Raw genomic sequence first — 15576 nt, forward strand, 5'->3', positions numbered from 1 at the left:
TATACGTTAATCAATTGAAACTTTACATGTATGCAGATATAAAAAGTTTTTTACAGTAGAAGTTTTTTATGATTTAAAGCAGCATGCCTCTAGATGATCCATGCTACTAATCTTTAAAAGTTTTATTCTGTATTTAGATGGAAAATATTGTAAAATGTACAAAGAAAGAAATTTACACATTGTATACGGCAATTAAAATTCACGTACTGGTCAAAATATGGAGAAAAAAACTCAAGCCCTTTCTGTGTTAGCGTTAGTCACGAAGAAGAAATACCACAAAATCAGTCATTATTTGCACATAGCATGTAAATCATTACTTAAATCATGGTATTCCTTTGTTACTTTTCTAAAAATATTCAGTACACTTTGCTCAAATTTGAATTTTCATTAAATGTTTTAGATCATCTGGAGATATGCAGCTTATGAAACTTGTGTCAATTAGCATAACATAAAATAGATCTGATAAATTATTTAACATGCAGACATGGTCTTCAAGTTTCAGACCATGTTACACAATACACAGAAACCATTATCATTCCAGCCCTAGTCAATTTGCACAAATGTATAATTATAAATATCATCATCATCAATAACAACAACTACAACGAAATTGACACTGTTGTACGATAAGGTGTCTTTTTAGAGGCACAATATGCCTTAGAATTGAATAAAATTTGCTTGCTTTAGAAAGGACAAAAATAAGTTAATTTGCTTCAATAGTGTTTTTTTTAGCATGTTAAAGTCTCATTGCCTAAAATGATAGTAGTCATTTGTCATGAAAGTAGCAAGATGCCAAGTAAGTAGAATGATTTTGATTTCCATACAAAATACTAAATCACTATAACTGTGCTAATTTCTAGAAAGTAACAGAAGCAAAATATTATTCATGTAATTGGCTTATGAGTAGCCTTTTGGAAACTAACAGGACACCAAATATATAAAGCTTTTCAGAAATATAATAAAAGCATTTCTGGGGAATAATGGGCCTTTAAACCAATGTCGCCAGTATCAACAAAAACCTTTTCAAGGGTCGTAAAATGCATCTTCTGCAGTCGCAAAGCATTGCTAGATGGTAAGGTTCTAAAATCAATGATCGCTTATCTCCCATATGGATTTTTCAATCATGTATATACATTCAGTTTTTAAATTTGGTTGCGTGATATTACTTGTTTCAATATCTTTTATATCATTTATAAATTGTTAATTGTAAAAATATAAAAGAAGACAATAAATCAACACATGTGCTTTAAATAGCAAACATGTACATGAATGTAAGGTAGTCCATTAACGCATATTATTAACCCCTTCACAATTTCATTTTAAAAATATGAAAATGGCTTAAAAAATAACCCAATGAGATAATAATTTTTGCATTCGATAGCTCAAAATAAGAAACATAAGGCTACTGTCACAACATCTCATCTATAATAGATTTATAGTGAACCAGATATATCAATGATACCGTCTTACCTACATACAGTTTTTGACGAGTTAAAAAAAAACTGTATATCATAAATTATTTATACCTCTTTTTAAATCAATGAGGGCAATGATGACCTTAGATCCATCGTTGGAAAAAGGTCACAACTATTTAATTAAGGTTAGTAAAAAGTTCATATTGGGTGTACCAAATTTGTCATAACATACATGATTAGTGAAATATTTGTATTCGGATGCTCTAAAATAACCAGCTCAACATCTAGTTTCTCATGAGTGGACTTAAATAACTATATTCCTATATGAGTCCATATAAACTTAGTGGCCCCTGGTGCTTGATAAATTTTGACCATCTTGTCCATGATTTATCAAATATTTGTAGAGTATCACAAACTTATGATGATACTTTATTTATGTGTATGCTCCGGGTACTGTAGTTTTAGAGAGATTTGTAATGCTGTGTAAATTAAGTGATACCCAGTTCAAAGCCATTTTAGACTGCAGGAGCATTATACAAGTTTATGCATTAAATATCATGCTACATCCCAAATATCTCCGTTCTTGTCGTTGTAGTTTAACATTAGAAGTGTTTAATGGGTTTTCCTATACTCGTACAAGTCTATCAACACGGGTGGCTCTATGAGCAAGATTCATGCAATCTGTTAAAGACACAAGATGATCCTACGTGCTTACTATCTATGCTCTATTCTCTGTGTATTCTGTTTTTTTAGAAGAGTTTTTAAACATTTTTACTATGTAAAATCTATGTACACTCAGTGACACAAAGAGCGTTTAAAATAACTTTTTAAGAGGTCTACTCTACTAAGCAATGTTATATGTTGAATATCTAAGCTCTAGGCATTGTAGTTCTTCAAAAAAGGACTAACAAGGTCTTTCAAAACTTAGTGCCCTCATGGCAGGCCTTTAAATCATGCTCCTGCAGTCTAAAATGGCTTTCCCTGGGATGTTACTTATGTTTGCATAGACTTAAAACTGTTTAAAAATCTTCTCCGAAACTGCAGTGCCCAGAGCAAAAAAAATATCATGTAACATAACCTTTTGATACTCTAAAAAAGTTATGAATTATTGGCATACGGTCAAAATCACTAAGTTTCTATGGACTCATATAGAAATATAGCTATAAGAGTCTTTTTGCGTGAAACAGTTCTGAGTGCCTTGATATTGGGCATGTTTCTTAAGAAGCGGACCTTTACAAATAGTTCATAAATCATGACTAAATGTGGTGAAAAAATTTGATACTCCTAACATGATCTTATCTTACTTCTGTATTAAAGAATTATAGCAATTTTCCTGCGGTGGATCTTAGGTGGGTGATCTAGGGTTGTTTGATGGGGAAAGTGAAATTCAAATAATCTTTTAACAGACAGTTTATATATCATCAGCAACTATATGTGGGCAAAAGATACTATTGATATTTCACTACACATGAATGATATGATGTAGCAGTCGCCTTAATTTTTTGTATCTTTTGAAAATACCATGTCTAGATATGTTATTCCGTGAACAGTGCTAATTCAATTATACTTGATAACATAAATGAAGATAAAACATACTGTTACAAGCCGTCGTTAAGACTATGATATCTAATGCCAAATTTATTTACCGATTTTTATTTTTTCATAAAGAAATTGTGCAGGAATTAATTGTACTCGTAAATAAGACACTACTAAATGTATGTTTTGTATATGTGTATTTAGTCTACTAAAAAAAGAAAAAAAACTAAAACAACAAAAAACAACACTTTTTAACAGTGAATAATGGCATGAGAATTCATAGAAAGTTTAACAAAAAAGCAAAGAAATGAATTTAACTTACAAATTTTGTTAATTTTGTATTTTAATTATCGGATAAATTTACCTAACCCACTTAACAAAATATAAAACCTACACTTTTTTTTATATTTTGATACATTTTTGACAATAAACACTTAGTGTTAATTGAATACCACATACACTATGAGAAAATGTGTAACTTTTTGAATTTCGTTCATAGACATATCAAAAACCATATTAGAGAAATATGCAAATATTAGCACTTTCTTTTTAATATTTTTAAAGATATATTTGGACAAAAAACCTAAAAAGCTTGACTCACATTTTGGTTTACATGTTATTTGATTATTTTCGATATGTTTAAAAACTTTCTTTTTCGAAATATGTATAATTCATGCTACAAATAATACTACAAAAGAAATGTATCAGTTTTGCATAAAATCGGCGGCCATATTGGACGCCATCTTGAATTCTGAAAATGTTTAAAGCGGAATCTTTTGAAGATTTGAATTATTGTAAAGGAGAAACTTTAGTGTAAGTTTCAGGCCTGTACAAAAAAATTTATTGAATGAGCTATTATGTACGTCAAATTTATATCGCGGTCATTTTGAAAATGACGGCCATTTTGAATGAAAAGATATCATTTTTGGCCCTCTTTACTATTGAAGCCTGCATGATCTAAAGATGAAAGTTTCATGCATGTACCACTATTTGCACTGTTTTCATTTCAGAAACCTTATTTCCCGCCCCACTAATAGGTCTGCATGTGTTCGAAATTTATGGAAATATCAGCAGTTCCTCTTTATCCAATGCCATAAAAAACCGTAAAATTAACTCATGAATATATTTACCTGTTTATACTTATTATATACGTTTGATAATATAATCATTTCAGAAAATCATGAGACTGATAACAGCACTTGGTGTATGGACTTTCGCACTTTTATTCGTGAGAATTACTTGTTTACAATCATGCAAGCCTTATCAGGCAAAGCCCGAACATCTGAACAAGCAATTAGTTGGTTATAAACTGTTTGACATGATTGTCATATCACATCACGAATGTGCTAAAGAATGCATGTTACTGGGAGCTTGTGTGTCTATCAATTTCATAACAAGTACCAAAACTTGCGAATTCAACTCAGCAGGGAGTGAGACAGTTCCTTCGTCAGACTTCAAGAAAACAAAAGGAATAATTTTCTCTGATATTGCCGAATGGCCAAAGGTATGTGGTGGTATAAAATGCGAACCAAGAGTCTGTCTGAAAAAGTTTAAATCAATACGTGAATTACAAAACCATTGGAAATAAACAGTATATTTTTACAGTCTATTGTTTATTATCACGCCATTTGACGATCACATTATAGTAGTAGTAAATTATTTATCAAATGTGTAAATTTGAGACGATGATCCGTCTGTACCCAACCGAAACAAATGCATTTAATTGATTATAAAATGAAAACGGTAGTTTTATTCATCCATTTAAGGAACATTGTAAATAATTTATGATCTTAATTATGTCTGATTTAAACACATATAATATGTTTTTATTATGGTTATAACGCTGTTATGATATTTGAGCCGCGCCATGAAAATAGAAGTACCAACATAGTGCGTTTGTGACCAGCATGTATCCGCATCCGCGCAGTCTGATCAGGTTGTTCGCTATCAGTTTCTCTTTTTGTTATAGGGTTTGTAAGCACTATGTTGGTTTTGTTATGGCGTGGCTCATTTATCATTTTATTCTATTATTGAGGCGGCCATTTTTTTCAGGCCATGGTTAGAGGATGTGCCAACAATCAATGCGACAAAACTCAGCGTTGTCTACCTCTAGACTCTGAATCGTATAAATGCGAAAACATCAGTAAGGAAATTACATTACATACATCCAAAACTATTCAGTGTTGTTAAAATTATCTCTGCTATGACATTAAAAAAACTATCTAGCCCATTTATAATAAAGAAAGAACTTACGGGCATAAATACAATCCGCCTACTTCAGTTTTTTTTGAAGATTTTTAATATTTAAAACAATCTTCTTACTTGAGTATTAAGATCTACATGTGAGTTTAGGGCATTCTACTAGTACGTTTTATATAAAGATATCATGTTTGTTGTATGTCAAACATCAATACAGACATGAAACAGTTGTCTTTATACATGTAATAAACAAAACTTACTGCCGAATAACGAAAAAGAGATTGATCGATCGATTGATTGTTTGAATGATTGATTAATCGATTGATTGACTGATGCATTGATTGATTGCATGAATGAATGAATGAATGAATGAATGAATGATATATTTCTTGCATACTTAAAATATAATCACGACGTATCTTTTAAATACATTTCCTTATAAGATTATTATTCTTTGTTTTTTAGCGTGCAAAATTCCACAAAATGCCGATCAAAGAATTGAGGAACATACCTCGGTCATTGCTGGCACTGTCCGTTCATACGAGTTCGCTTGTCCAGATAAAATGTTTCTAAGTGGTGACAAGAACATAACGTGCAATGTGAATGGTAAATGGACGGAATCAAAGGCTACTTGCCAACTTAAAGGTTTGTCAAGCCATGGAATATTGATAATGTACTCAACAAGAGGGCCATGATGGCCCTAAGGTCGCTCACCTGTATGTAGGCCCCCGGAGCGGGGCCAGTTTAAACCCCAGGGCTTTTATTTGAACAAACTTGGAAGACACCTATAAGAAGACGTTTCATGATGTACACACTTATAATGAAAAACAATGATCTGCCCTCCCCTACCCCCGGCAGGGCCAATTTTAACCAAGGGCTTTTATTTGAACAAACTTGGTAGAAACCCATAAGAAGATGTTTCATGCTAAACATCTAAGCTGTAGCTCATTGTGTTTTTTAAAGAAGATTTTTTAAGTTTTTACTATACACATATAGTTAAAAACAATGACATCCCTGGGGCGGGGCCAGTTTTGACCCCAGCGCTTTTATTTGAACAAACTTTGTAGACACTTACTAGAACATGTTTCATGCTTAATATCAAAACTCTAGCTATTTGGTTTTTTTCAAAGATGTTTTTTTAAGTTTTTCCTATACACATATAAGGAAAATCAATGACCCCCGGGGCAGGGCCAATTTTGACCCCAGGGCTTTTATTTGAACAAACTTTGTAGACACTCACTAGAAGATGTTTCATGCTTAATATCTTAACTCTAGCTATTTAGATTTTTTTCAAAGAATACTTTTTAAGTTTTTGCTATACACATATATAAGGAAATCAATTACCCCCGGGGCGGGGCCAATTTTGACCCCAGGGCTCTTATTTGAACAAACTTGGTAGACACCCATTAGAACATGTTTCATGCTAAATATCTTAGCTCTAGCTCTTTGAGTTCTTTAAAAGAAGAGTTTTTAAGTTTTAACTATATACAAATAGGGAAAATCAATGACCCCCTGGGGCGGGGCCAATTTTGACCCCAGGGCTTTTATTTGAACAAACTTAGTAGAAACCCATTAGAACATGTTTCATGCTAAATATCTTAGCTCTAGCTCTTTGAGTTCTTAAAAAGAAGATTTTTTAAGTTTTTACTATATACATATAGGGAAAATCAATGACCCCCTGGGGCGGGGCCAATTTTGACCCCAGGGCTTTTATTTGAACAAACTTGGTAGACACCCATTAGAACATGTTTCATGCTAAATATCTTAGCTCCAGCTCTTTGGTTCTTTATAAAGAGGATTTTTTAAAGTTTTTCCTATGTACATATAGGAAAAGTCAATGACCCCCTGGGGCGGGGCAATTTTGACCCTAGGGCTTTTATTTGAACAAACTTGGGAGACACCCATTAGAACATGTTTAATGCTAAATATCTTAACTCTAGCTCCATGAGTTCTTTAAAAGAAGATTTTTAATTTTTTACTATATGCATATAGGGAGAATCAATGACCCCCTGGGGCGGGGCCAATTTTGACCCCAGGGCTTTTATTTGAACAAACTTGGTAGACACTCATTAGAAGATGTTTCATGCTAAATATTTAGCTCTAGCTCTTTTGGTTCTTTAAAAAAAGATTTTTTAAGTTTTTACTATATGCATATAGGGGAAATCAATGACACCCTGGGGCGGGGCCAATTTTGACCCCAGGGCTTTTATTTGAACAATCTTGGTACACACTCACTAGAAGATGTTTCATGCCAAATATCTAAGCTCTTTGGGTTCTTTAAAAGGAGATTTTTTAAGTTTTTACTATATGCATATAGGGAAATTCAATGACCCCCTGGGGCGGAGCCAATTTTGATCCCAGGGCTTTTATTTGAACAATCTTGGTAGACATTCACTAGAAGATGTTTCATGCCAAATATCTAAGCTCTAGCTCTTTGGGTTTTGTAAAAGAAGATATTTAAAGTTTTTTCTTTTGGTTGCCATGGCAACCAGAGTTCTGCATGGAATTAAATTCTTTGAACAATTTTTAAAGGTGACCACCAAAGGAACATTCCTGTGAAGTTTGGATGAAATTGGCTTATTGGTTTATGAGGAGATGTCATTTAAAGTAAAAACTTACGGACGGACGACGGACGGACGGACGACGGACGGACGCCGGACGAAAAGCGAACACAAAAGCTCACCCTGTCACTTTGTTACAGGTGAGCTAAAAAACAATAAAACTGTTTATTTACTTAGCAATGATATTAAAATGATTAAGCTATCAAAACAGATATCATTTGTGATATTAAAACTACCAAAATAGATATTGGTTATATTTTTAAAGTCATAAAAACAGATATTATTGCTGATATTTTAGCTTTCAAAACAGATATAGGTTGTATTAAAGTATTAAAAACATATATCATTGATGATATGAAAGTTATCAAAACAGATATTATTGATCACATTAAAGTTATCAAAACAGATATTATTGGTGATATGAAAGTTATCAAAACAGATATTATTGGTGATATGAAAGTTATCAAAAGAGATATTATTGATCACACTAAAGTTATCAAAACAGATATTATTGATCACATTTAAGTTACAAAAACAGATATTATTGGTGAGATTAAAATTATCAAGACAGATATTTTTGATGATATGAAAGTTATCAAAACAGATATTATTGATCACATTTAAGTTACAAAAACAGATATTATTGGTGAGATTAAAATTATCAAGACAGATATTTTTGATGATATGAAAGTTATCAAAACAGATATTATTGGTGAGATTAAAGTTATCAAAACAGATATTATTGGTGATATTAAAGTTATCTGCGATGATTATGTATTGATATGCTGACTAAAATCATAGAAGAATGACATGTATTCAATTATTTTTGTCTACTTATGAAATAATAATTATGAAATATTAGAAAATTTTCTATCTTTTGTCGTAAATGACAAAAAAAACTGTATTTATTATTTATTTTTAATATAATGTACTTTTTTTTTTAAGAAAACAGCTATTGTAATTGTATACCCTGTAGTAGAAAACGAAATCAAATGGCGTTTGGAAACAAGTATATACAAAATTGCTTACGCAACTTCCATAGACATTTGAGTAACAAAAGCGTTTCTTCTAAATAACTAATTTAAAACAGCCCTACATTTTAAATCAACAATTAAATGTGTGCAAAAGTAACACTATACTAGTTCTCAAATTCATTCAGCTTGAAATTTAGACCGATTTTGCTCTCTATCATTTCGAAGACTTGGCAAAAAGAACCAAACACGCGCACACGCCGGGTCAAAAATATTTTACCCAGCATTCTGAATTGGGGGATAACAGAATATTGGGTTTATCGCTGTCACACTTTCATCACATATTATTAGTATCAAAGAGCCAAACACAATTCTATTCTTTTGGATAAACAGTAACAAAACAAAAACAAACGAAAGGAAACGTGTGATAATAAATTTGTTCTCATATTATGTATATCTTTCGCTTTTTAGAATCAACATTTATAAAGGCGTGTTCACATACATCTGATTGCAATATGCCAGGTGCACTGTGCAAAGAAGGACTATGTTACTGTAGCCATTTCTTTAAATACGACGCCGAGGCCAGGAATTGTACCAGAGGTATTGCATCATAATTTGTATTTCAATTTAATGCAGTCAATGGAAAACTCCCGGAGTGATACGTTGTTGTTTAAAACAACACACCTCCAGAGGCATGCTCATTGTCATAAAAACTTTGAGAAGGTATTGAAAAGTAAATTATTGCTAAGTGAACAAAGATTGTAATCTATAAATTGCAAACAGCACTAATAGTCCAGGCAAATAACCAGAAAAGAAGGGTATTAAAAATTCTCAACACTTTGGAGATGTCTGATGACAAATCATATGAAAGAATACATGTGCGAATTTTGCTCAATACTGGACTTCCAATTTACATGGGTTGGTTTCCTTTCTGTATGTAAGCAATGCTTGTATGTAAGCAATGTTTACACATCGTCATAACTTAAGCATAAAACTGCTTTCAAGTTAAGAAAATTCGTTATCATATATTATTGCGTAACTTAAATATTCAGGTATTTATCAGACAATCAATTTGGAAGATCAATATTTCGATTTTTCCACGTTTCATGAACAACAATCACTCTGTGAATTTTTATTAACATCGTCTGTGTTGACGAAGGTTAAGGAAACTAAACCACCTACTTTGTATGAAGGAATTTTATTATTTTATCTCTTGCTTCAGACTGTATATTTTGGTTTAACAAAAATATTTGTTTCAATACGCCTAAAATGCTCAAACTCACCTCAGTTGGACCGTATATGTAACGGACGAATATGGCACAAGTGTGACCTATTTGGTCGAATATTGCACACTCTTCAGCCAAAAATAGAACATTAGGTTGGATTAGGTTTTACTATGCTCACCAAAACGTATTTGTCATTTACCAAATCTGCGCATTAAAATGAAAATACCAAACGTATACGTCACATGTGTTTTTTAAGTTAATAGGCCTGTTTTGCACAATGTCCTTTATTTTCAACAACATGCATGCCAAGTTGAAAATTGCTGATTTTGACTAAGTAAAGGGCAATAACTCTGGCATAAATGCGGAAAATCGACAAGCGAAACCAAATGTCCACAAACTTAATATGCTGTCTTTCATTCAAACGCTGTAATACCTTTGCGTTTTGATACCATGCACATCAGTCAAAGATCTCATTACCGAGAAGTCTGCAGCACTGTTTAATTTGTATGTTAGGCTTTTAATCACACAAATGGTCCTTGTAAGTATCTATACAACAACGTTTTTCCTTGGTTCATATCTATGCAAGCTTAAAAATCTGATTACTTACAGTAAAACACAAACTCGGCTACCCTAATCTCATTTACTATTATTTCCTTCAAAATTGTGCATTCTACCTTATATTGCATGAAAAAAGAAAAAAAAAACATAAAGATGCCCCTTATCATATATTTTGCTCTATCTTGTCATACAGAAATTCCATTTAAATCATTTAAAATATGTCCATTAAAATACGTGGGATAATGACGTTTTGTCAGACTAAAATCATATTAAACTAATAAAGTCAGACACACCACCAGTGCGTCCGCCATTTTACTTAGTAAGGTGAAATTCCTAACATATGCTATTTGATAGCAGAAGTATCTGAGTTAAGTACTTTATAAAAAAAAGTAAGATAAATTCAACATATGTGATATTGATACATTCTTAACATAAAAGCATGATGAATTATAAGAAACGTAAGTGGATTTTAATTTTGTATCAGATTTGCTTATAATTGTCATTAAGGTAATATCTTCAAAATCTACAAACAATTCTTAAAGAAATATTTAAAAGCCATGGCATTGATAATAAAAGCTGTCTTTAGAAAAGTGTTTCTTCCATGCAATATTTAAGTCAAAGAAAAAAACAACGTGTTTTTATCTTCAGTTTGCAGCGCCATGAACAACACTTTCTCCGTCACGGAAGGTATAAGAATATACAGCCGTAATGATCGTGGAAATGGCGGTGTGGCCTCTGTTGATGAATGCTCTAGGTTGTGTTCTGAAGATGAAGATTGTCTGTCCTATGAAGTTTATGTCAACAGTATGGGGGTTTACTGCGAGAGAAGCTCATTTACAAAACAAATGGTAGAAGATGTAATCCCCGAGAGTATTATATCCGACGACTCCTGTATATTGTACGAGAAGAAATGCTTCTAAAAGGCTTTGATTTTCTAGTATAAAGACACACATACACTTCATGTACATTATGGGTATGTCATTTTAAAAGTGTTATAACAGAATGGGAAAAGTGTTTACAAATGTTTAAGTCATATATAACAAAGTTATATAAACACTAATGAACACTTCTAATGTATTTACAACTTTACTAATACGAGGAAAGAAAATGAATTTTGTTCCCTTCCATGTTCCCTTCTTAGCATTATTGCATTAAAAAAAGAACAATGAACACCTTTGTTTAATTTGTTCAACTTATTCCCAACTCCCTAGAATGAATCAGAGGAAAAAATGTCTGTTATAATAAAGAACACACACACGCACACGCGCAAGCGGTAGCACGCATGCAGACAGACACACACACACACACATACGCAAACGCGCAGACGCAAACACGCACGCACACACGCACTCACACACATCAGGCGAGCTTTACACACTTTTAAGATTCTCTTTTATTTAATGAACGTTTCTACATACATGTTTTGTAAAAAACAAATGTTAAGACCATCACGGAATTAAGACAATCTTTTTAAAAGTATTGAAATTTTCGGTTCTTTGTTTCAATGGTAACTTGATCATCAATTAAGAGCAGCTCGGTTAATAATTATTTAGACCACCATTTTCAGTCTTTTTTATTCTGTAATTGACCCCAATATTGTAAACGCAGATGATCGAATTGATAACCATCCACATTTCCTGTTAAAATAAAACCATATAAATTCAAAATACGGCTATGTGACATGTATTCTTATGTTGCATTTACTTGTTGTTGCATTTCGATATGCTTGTGAGTTACATAATTTTATAGATGTTGTATTTTATTGCATTTGATTGTAGTAACAATTTAATATCGGACTCGGAATATATTATATTCTGAGTTTTCCCTTTATTAATCAAACACGTCCTCTAACCGTTTTCTAGAATATAACAACTCCGGACATAACGATATAAAATTGGCGGTTGCCTGAATGTCGAAAGACCGGTAGAGACATTTCAGCTTCATGAATTCCCGATTTCAGCTTCATAAATTCTCGATTTCATCTTCACGAATTCACGATTTCAACTTCACGAATACACGATTACAATTCACGAATTCACGATTCTAACTTAATAAATTTACGATTTTATCCATTGAATTCACGATTTCAAGTTGAATTCATGAAGTTGAAATCGTGAATTCGTGAAGTTGAAATTGTTGATTCATGAAGTTGTAATCGTGAATTTATGAAGTTGAAATCGTGAACTGGTGAAGTTGAAATCGTGAATTCATGAAGCTGAAATCGTGAATTCATGATGTAGAATAGTGTGCTTATTTGATAGGTGAATTACGTACATCATTAATATTTAACAAAAAACTACTGATCATTTCTAATTTTGCAATTGAAATATTCCAGATCTTGTTCTGCCCTCAGCAGATCAAATAGGATAACATTTTTGGCATATGTATATAATAAATAGAGGATTTTGAATGAGTGTAGATTTAAAAGTAAATGTATAGAACCAGTTTCATAAAATAATATTATGCGACCCCTGGCGCAAACTTATTATTTACAGGATTTTTTTTTCTTATTTCATTTTTGATTTTTGGAACAAAGGAACAAAGTATATGTACCTATTACTATAAAACAATGTATAATCTTTCACAAAATATTTTCTTATTTTATAATTAGATATCGACCACTTTATATTGTAGCCGTTGTAAATGTTGATATTGTCATTTTTAATTATTATTAGTTTATCTCAAATTAATATGATAGATACGAGTGTCAGTCGAATGAATTAATATAGCTTACCTTTACATTAAAGAAAATAAATGATTTTTTGTTTTTACATTTTTTTATAGATATACAAGTATTCTTTTCTTTGTTATTTTAAATCAGAAGCCGTACTGAAAATAAGTATGCATATAATGTTAATAATTACGCCTTACATTTGACTTGAAAACGTGCCTAATTTCAAAAATTAATTAATAATGTTTTTTATTGTGTAAACTTTCTATGTTACCTTCTCTAAATAAATTTTTTATTATACATGTAATTATTTATTGTAGATCTATTATTATTGTTATTATTATGTTGTTATTACATTTCCTACATGCTTAAATCCTGACGAATTGTACTACAGGACAGAGGAGCTCCTTTATTCTACTGTTTAATCACAAATATCTGTACAATTGCTTCAGACTTCAGTGAATGAATGGATATCGTGACGAACGGACGGACGGACGAACAAAGGCAAATCTATTTGCCATTGCCCTGTTTTAGTGTAGAGGGCATAAAAAGGGAAAGTTACTTACCATTCTACTATCTGTTCCTGGCAATATGCTGTATTCAAATGGTTACCTGTCCTTAAACGTGTAGATCAAATCAACCTTTGTCATGATTTCAAAGTATAAAATGTTCTGAATCATGATAGCATGAAAAATTACGTATCCCACAGGTCACTGTTCATTCTAACAATACCAGGTTAAGTTACAAGGGCGCATTTGCAATCCTAAAGGTCAAAGGATTTAGTACCAAGTCCTTCTGCTTTGTGGGTTGTACATTGTGGAATAGTTACATGTATTCAGATTATTAATTTAGCATTGGCAGTCTACTTTCTTTCGAAATATCTGCTCAGAAGTAAGTGTAATTTTCAATGCTTCTTACATGAGTTTTTAAATTTACATCATTTTGTTTCTTTATAGGAAATGTTTTTAACTCATTTCGTCTATCATTTAATACATTTAATATGAAATGATGCATTTGTTTCAGTGTAAGTAATACTGATTTTTAAATTCTCATTCTTTCATATTTTTTTTATAGTTGCGTGTTGGTATCTAGTCAAATCGTCTAATAAAAGGTTTAATGTTTTTACTGTGATAAAAGGGTAACTTGTCTTTATTGTAGTATGTCTTAATGTAAAATATCTAATGCTTATTACTTTTATCATTTGCTTCCTAGTATATGTATTCTGTTTTTAACTTGAATGATATGTTACAATAATGTATTTCTCGTCAAACTGTGTTCAAATAACTTAAAATCTTTAACTGAAAGTATTTGTTTTGGCACTTATTAAGGCTTTCTATGAAATGCAACCAACACAAGGGACACAGGGGACCACAATTGAATGAATAGTCTCTCTATTTTGTGCTATACTTGGTGTTGGTGAGCATGTCATGGTAACTGATTTATTCCCATGCATCTTATATATTTGTACCGTACATGTTGCTTTAATTATAGATGTTTATGTTTTGCATACCGAAATAAATTTATCTATCTACCTATCTTATCATTTCCTTTTACCTTAATATTGGAACCTAGCAACTTCACAATGCCGAATAGTTATAACATCTCTGATTGAATGTACGGGGCGACTTTTTACAGCCTCCATACGGCACAGACAATTCTAATGTGGCGAAAAAAACCAATAAGAATCCCTAAAGTCCAACACGGCAAAATCAAAAATGTTGCAGACTCGGTTTGATTGACCCCGTTCATGGACGGTGCAAAATACCGTCCACGCCCCCTAGCACCGGCATAAGCAGAATTGCAAGCCATTCCTTGAGCAATAAGCTTTACATTCATTGCTTAGTACTGGTAGGTTCCAGGAACGGATTCGAGAGAGTTTTAATAAGCTTATAGCTTCCAAAGCAATTGAACTAAAATATTTGTATAAACTAAAACAAAGTTGTGGTAAGTTAGGTGGTAAGAATTTGTTTAATTTTTATTTGTATCACTTTTAGATTTACATAAACACATTATCTACTACATTCACTTTAAAGTTACTACAAATACATGTATATAAAATATATAAATCAATATTTAACAAGTTATGAATAAGAATTTAAAAAAAATATTTTACAATTATTATAATATTGACATAAAAGACGGTCCAGGCTTTAATATCTGCCATAAGTGTAAAACCCCCTACGTCTAGTAAGGAAACCATTCAAATATTGTTTCCTGGAAAAATCCATACAAATAATGTAGTCTGGAAAGAATACATACAAATAACATTGCCATGAAAAAACATACAAATATTGTTGCCTGAAATAAAAAAACATGCAAATAATGTTGCCTGGAAAAACCCCATACAAATATTGTTGCCTGGAAAAAAAACATGCAAATAATGTTGCCTGGTAAAACGCATACAAATAATGTTGCCTGGTAAACCCCATACAAATAATA

The 15576-nt window shown here is 31.9% G+C and overlaps 1 protein-coding gene across 2 annotated transcripts in view; it reads left to right on the forward strand.

The window, feature by feature from the left end:
• Positions 1–14664, forward strand: part of LOC132727177 (uncharacterized) — a 48811-nt gene extending 34147 nt beyond the window's left edge. For both annotated transcript variants that reach the window (XM_060712605.1, XM_060712604.1), the window contains exons 2-6: positions 4126–4455; positions 5004–5094; positions 5616–5795; positions 9154–9282; positions 11115–14664. In XM_060712605.1, the coding sequence (XP_060568588.1) occupies positions 4132–4455; positions 5004–5094; positions 5616–5795; positions 9154–9282; positions 11115–11386 (996 nt within the window). In that variant the 5' untranslated portion in view covers positions 4126–4131 and the 3' untranslated portion in view covers positions 11387–14664. The remainder of the gene's footprint in view (positions 1–4125; positions 4456–5003; positions 5095–5615; positions 5796–9153; positions 9283–11114) is intronic.
• The last annotated feature ends 912 nt before the right edge of the window (positions 14665–15576 follow it).

Source organism: Ruditapes philippinarum, unplaced genomic scaffold (genome assembly GCF_026571515.1).
Source record: "Ruditapes philippinarum isolate M1 unplaced genomic scaffold, ASM2657151v2 ctg988_1_1_1_1, whole genome shotgun sequence".
In the NCBI taxonomy this organism is placed as follows: domain Eukaryota; kingdom Metazoa; phylum Mollusca; class Bivalvia; order Venerida; family Veneridae; genus Ruditapes; species Ruditapes philippinarum.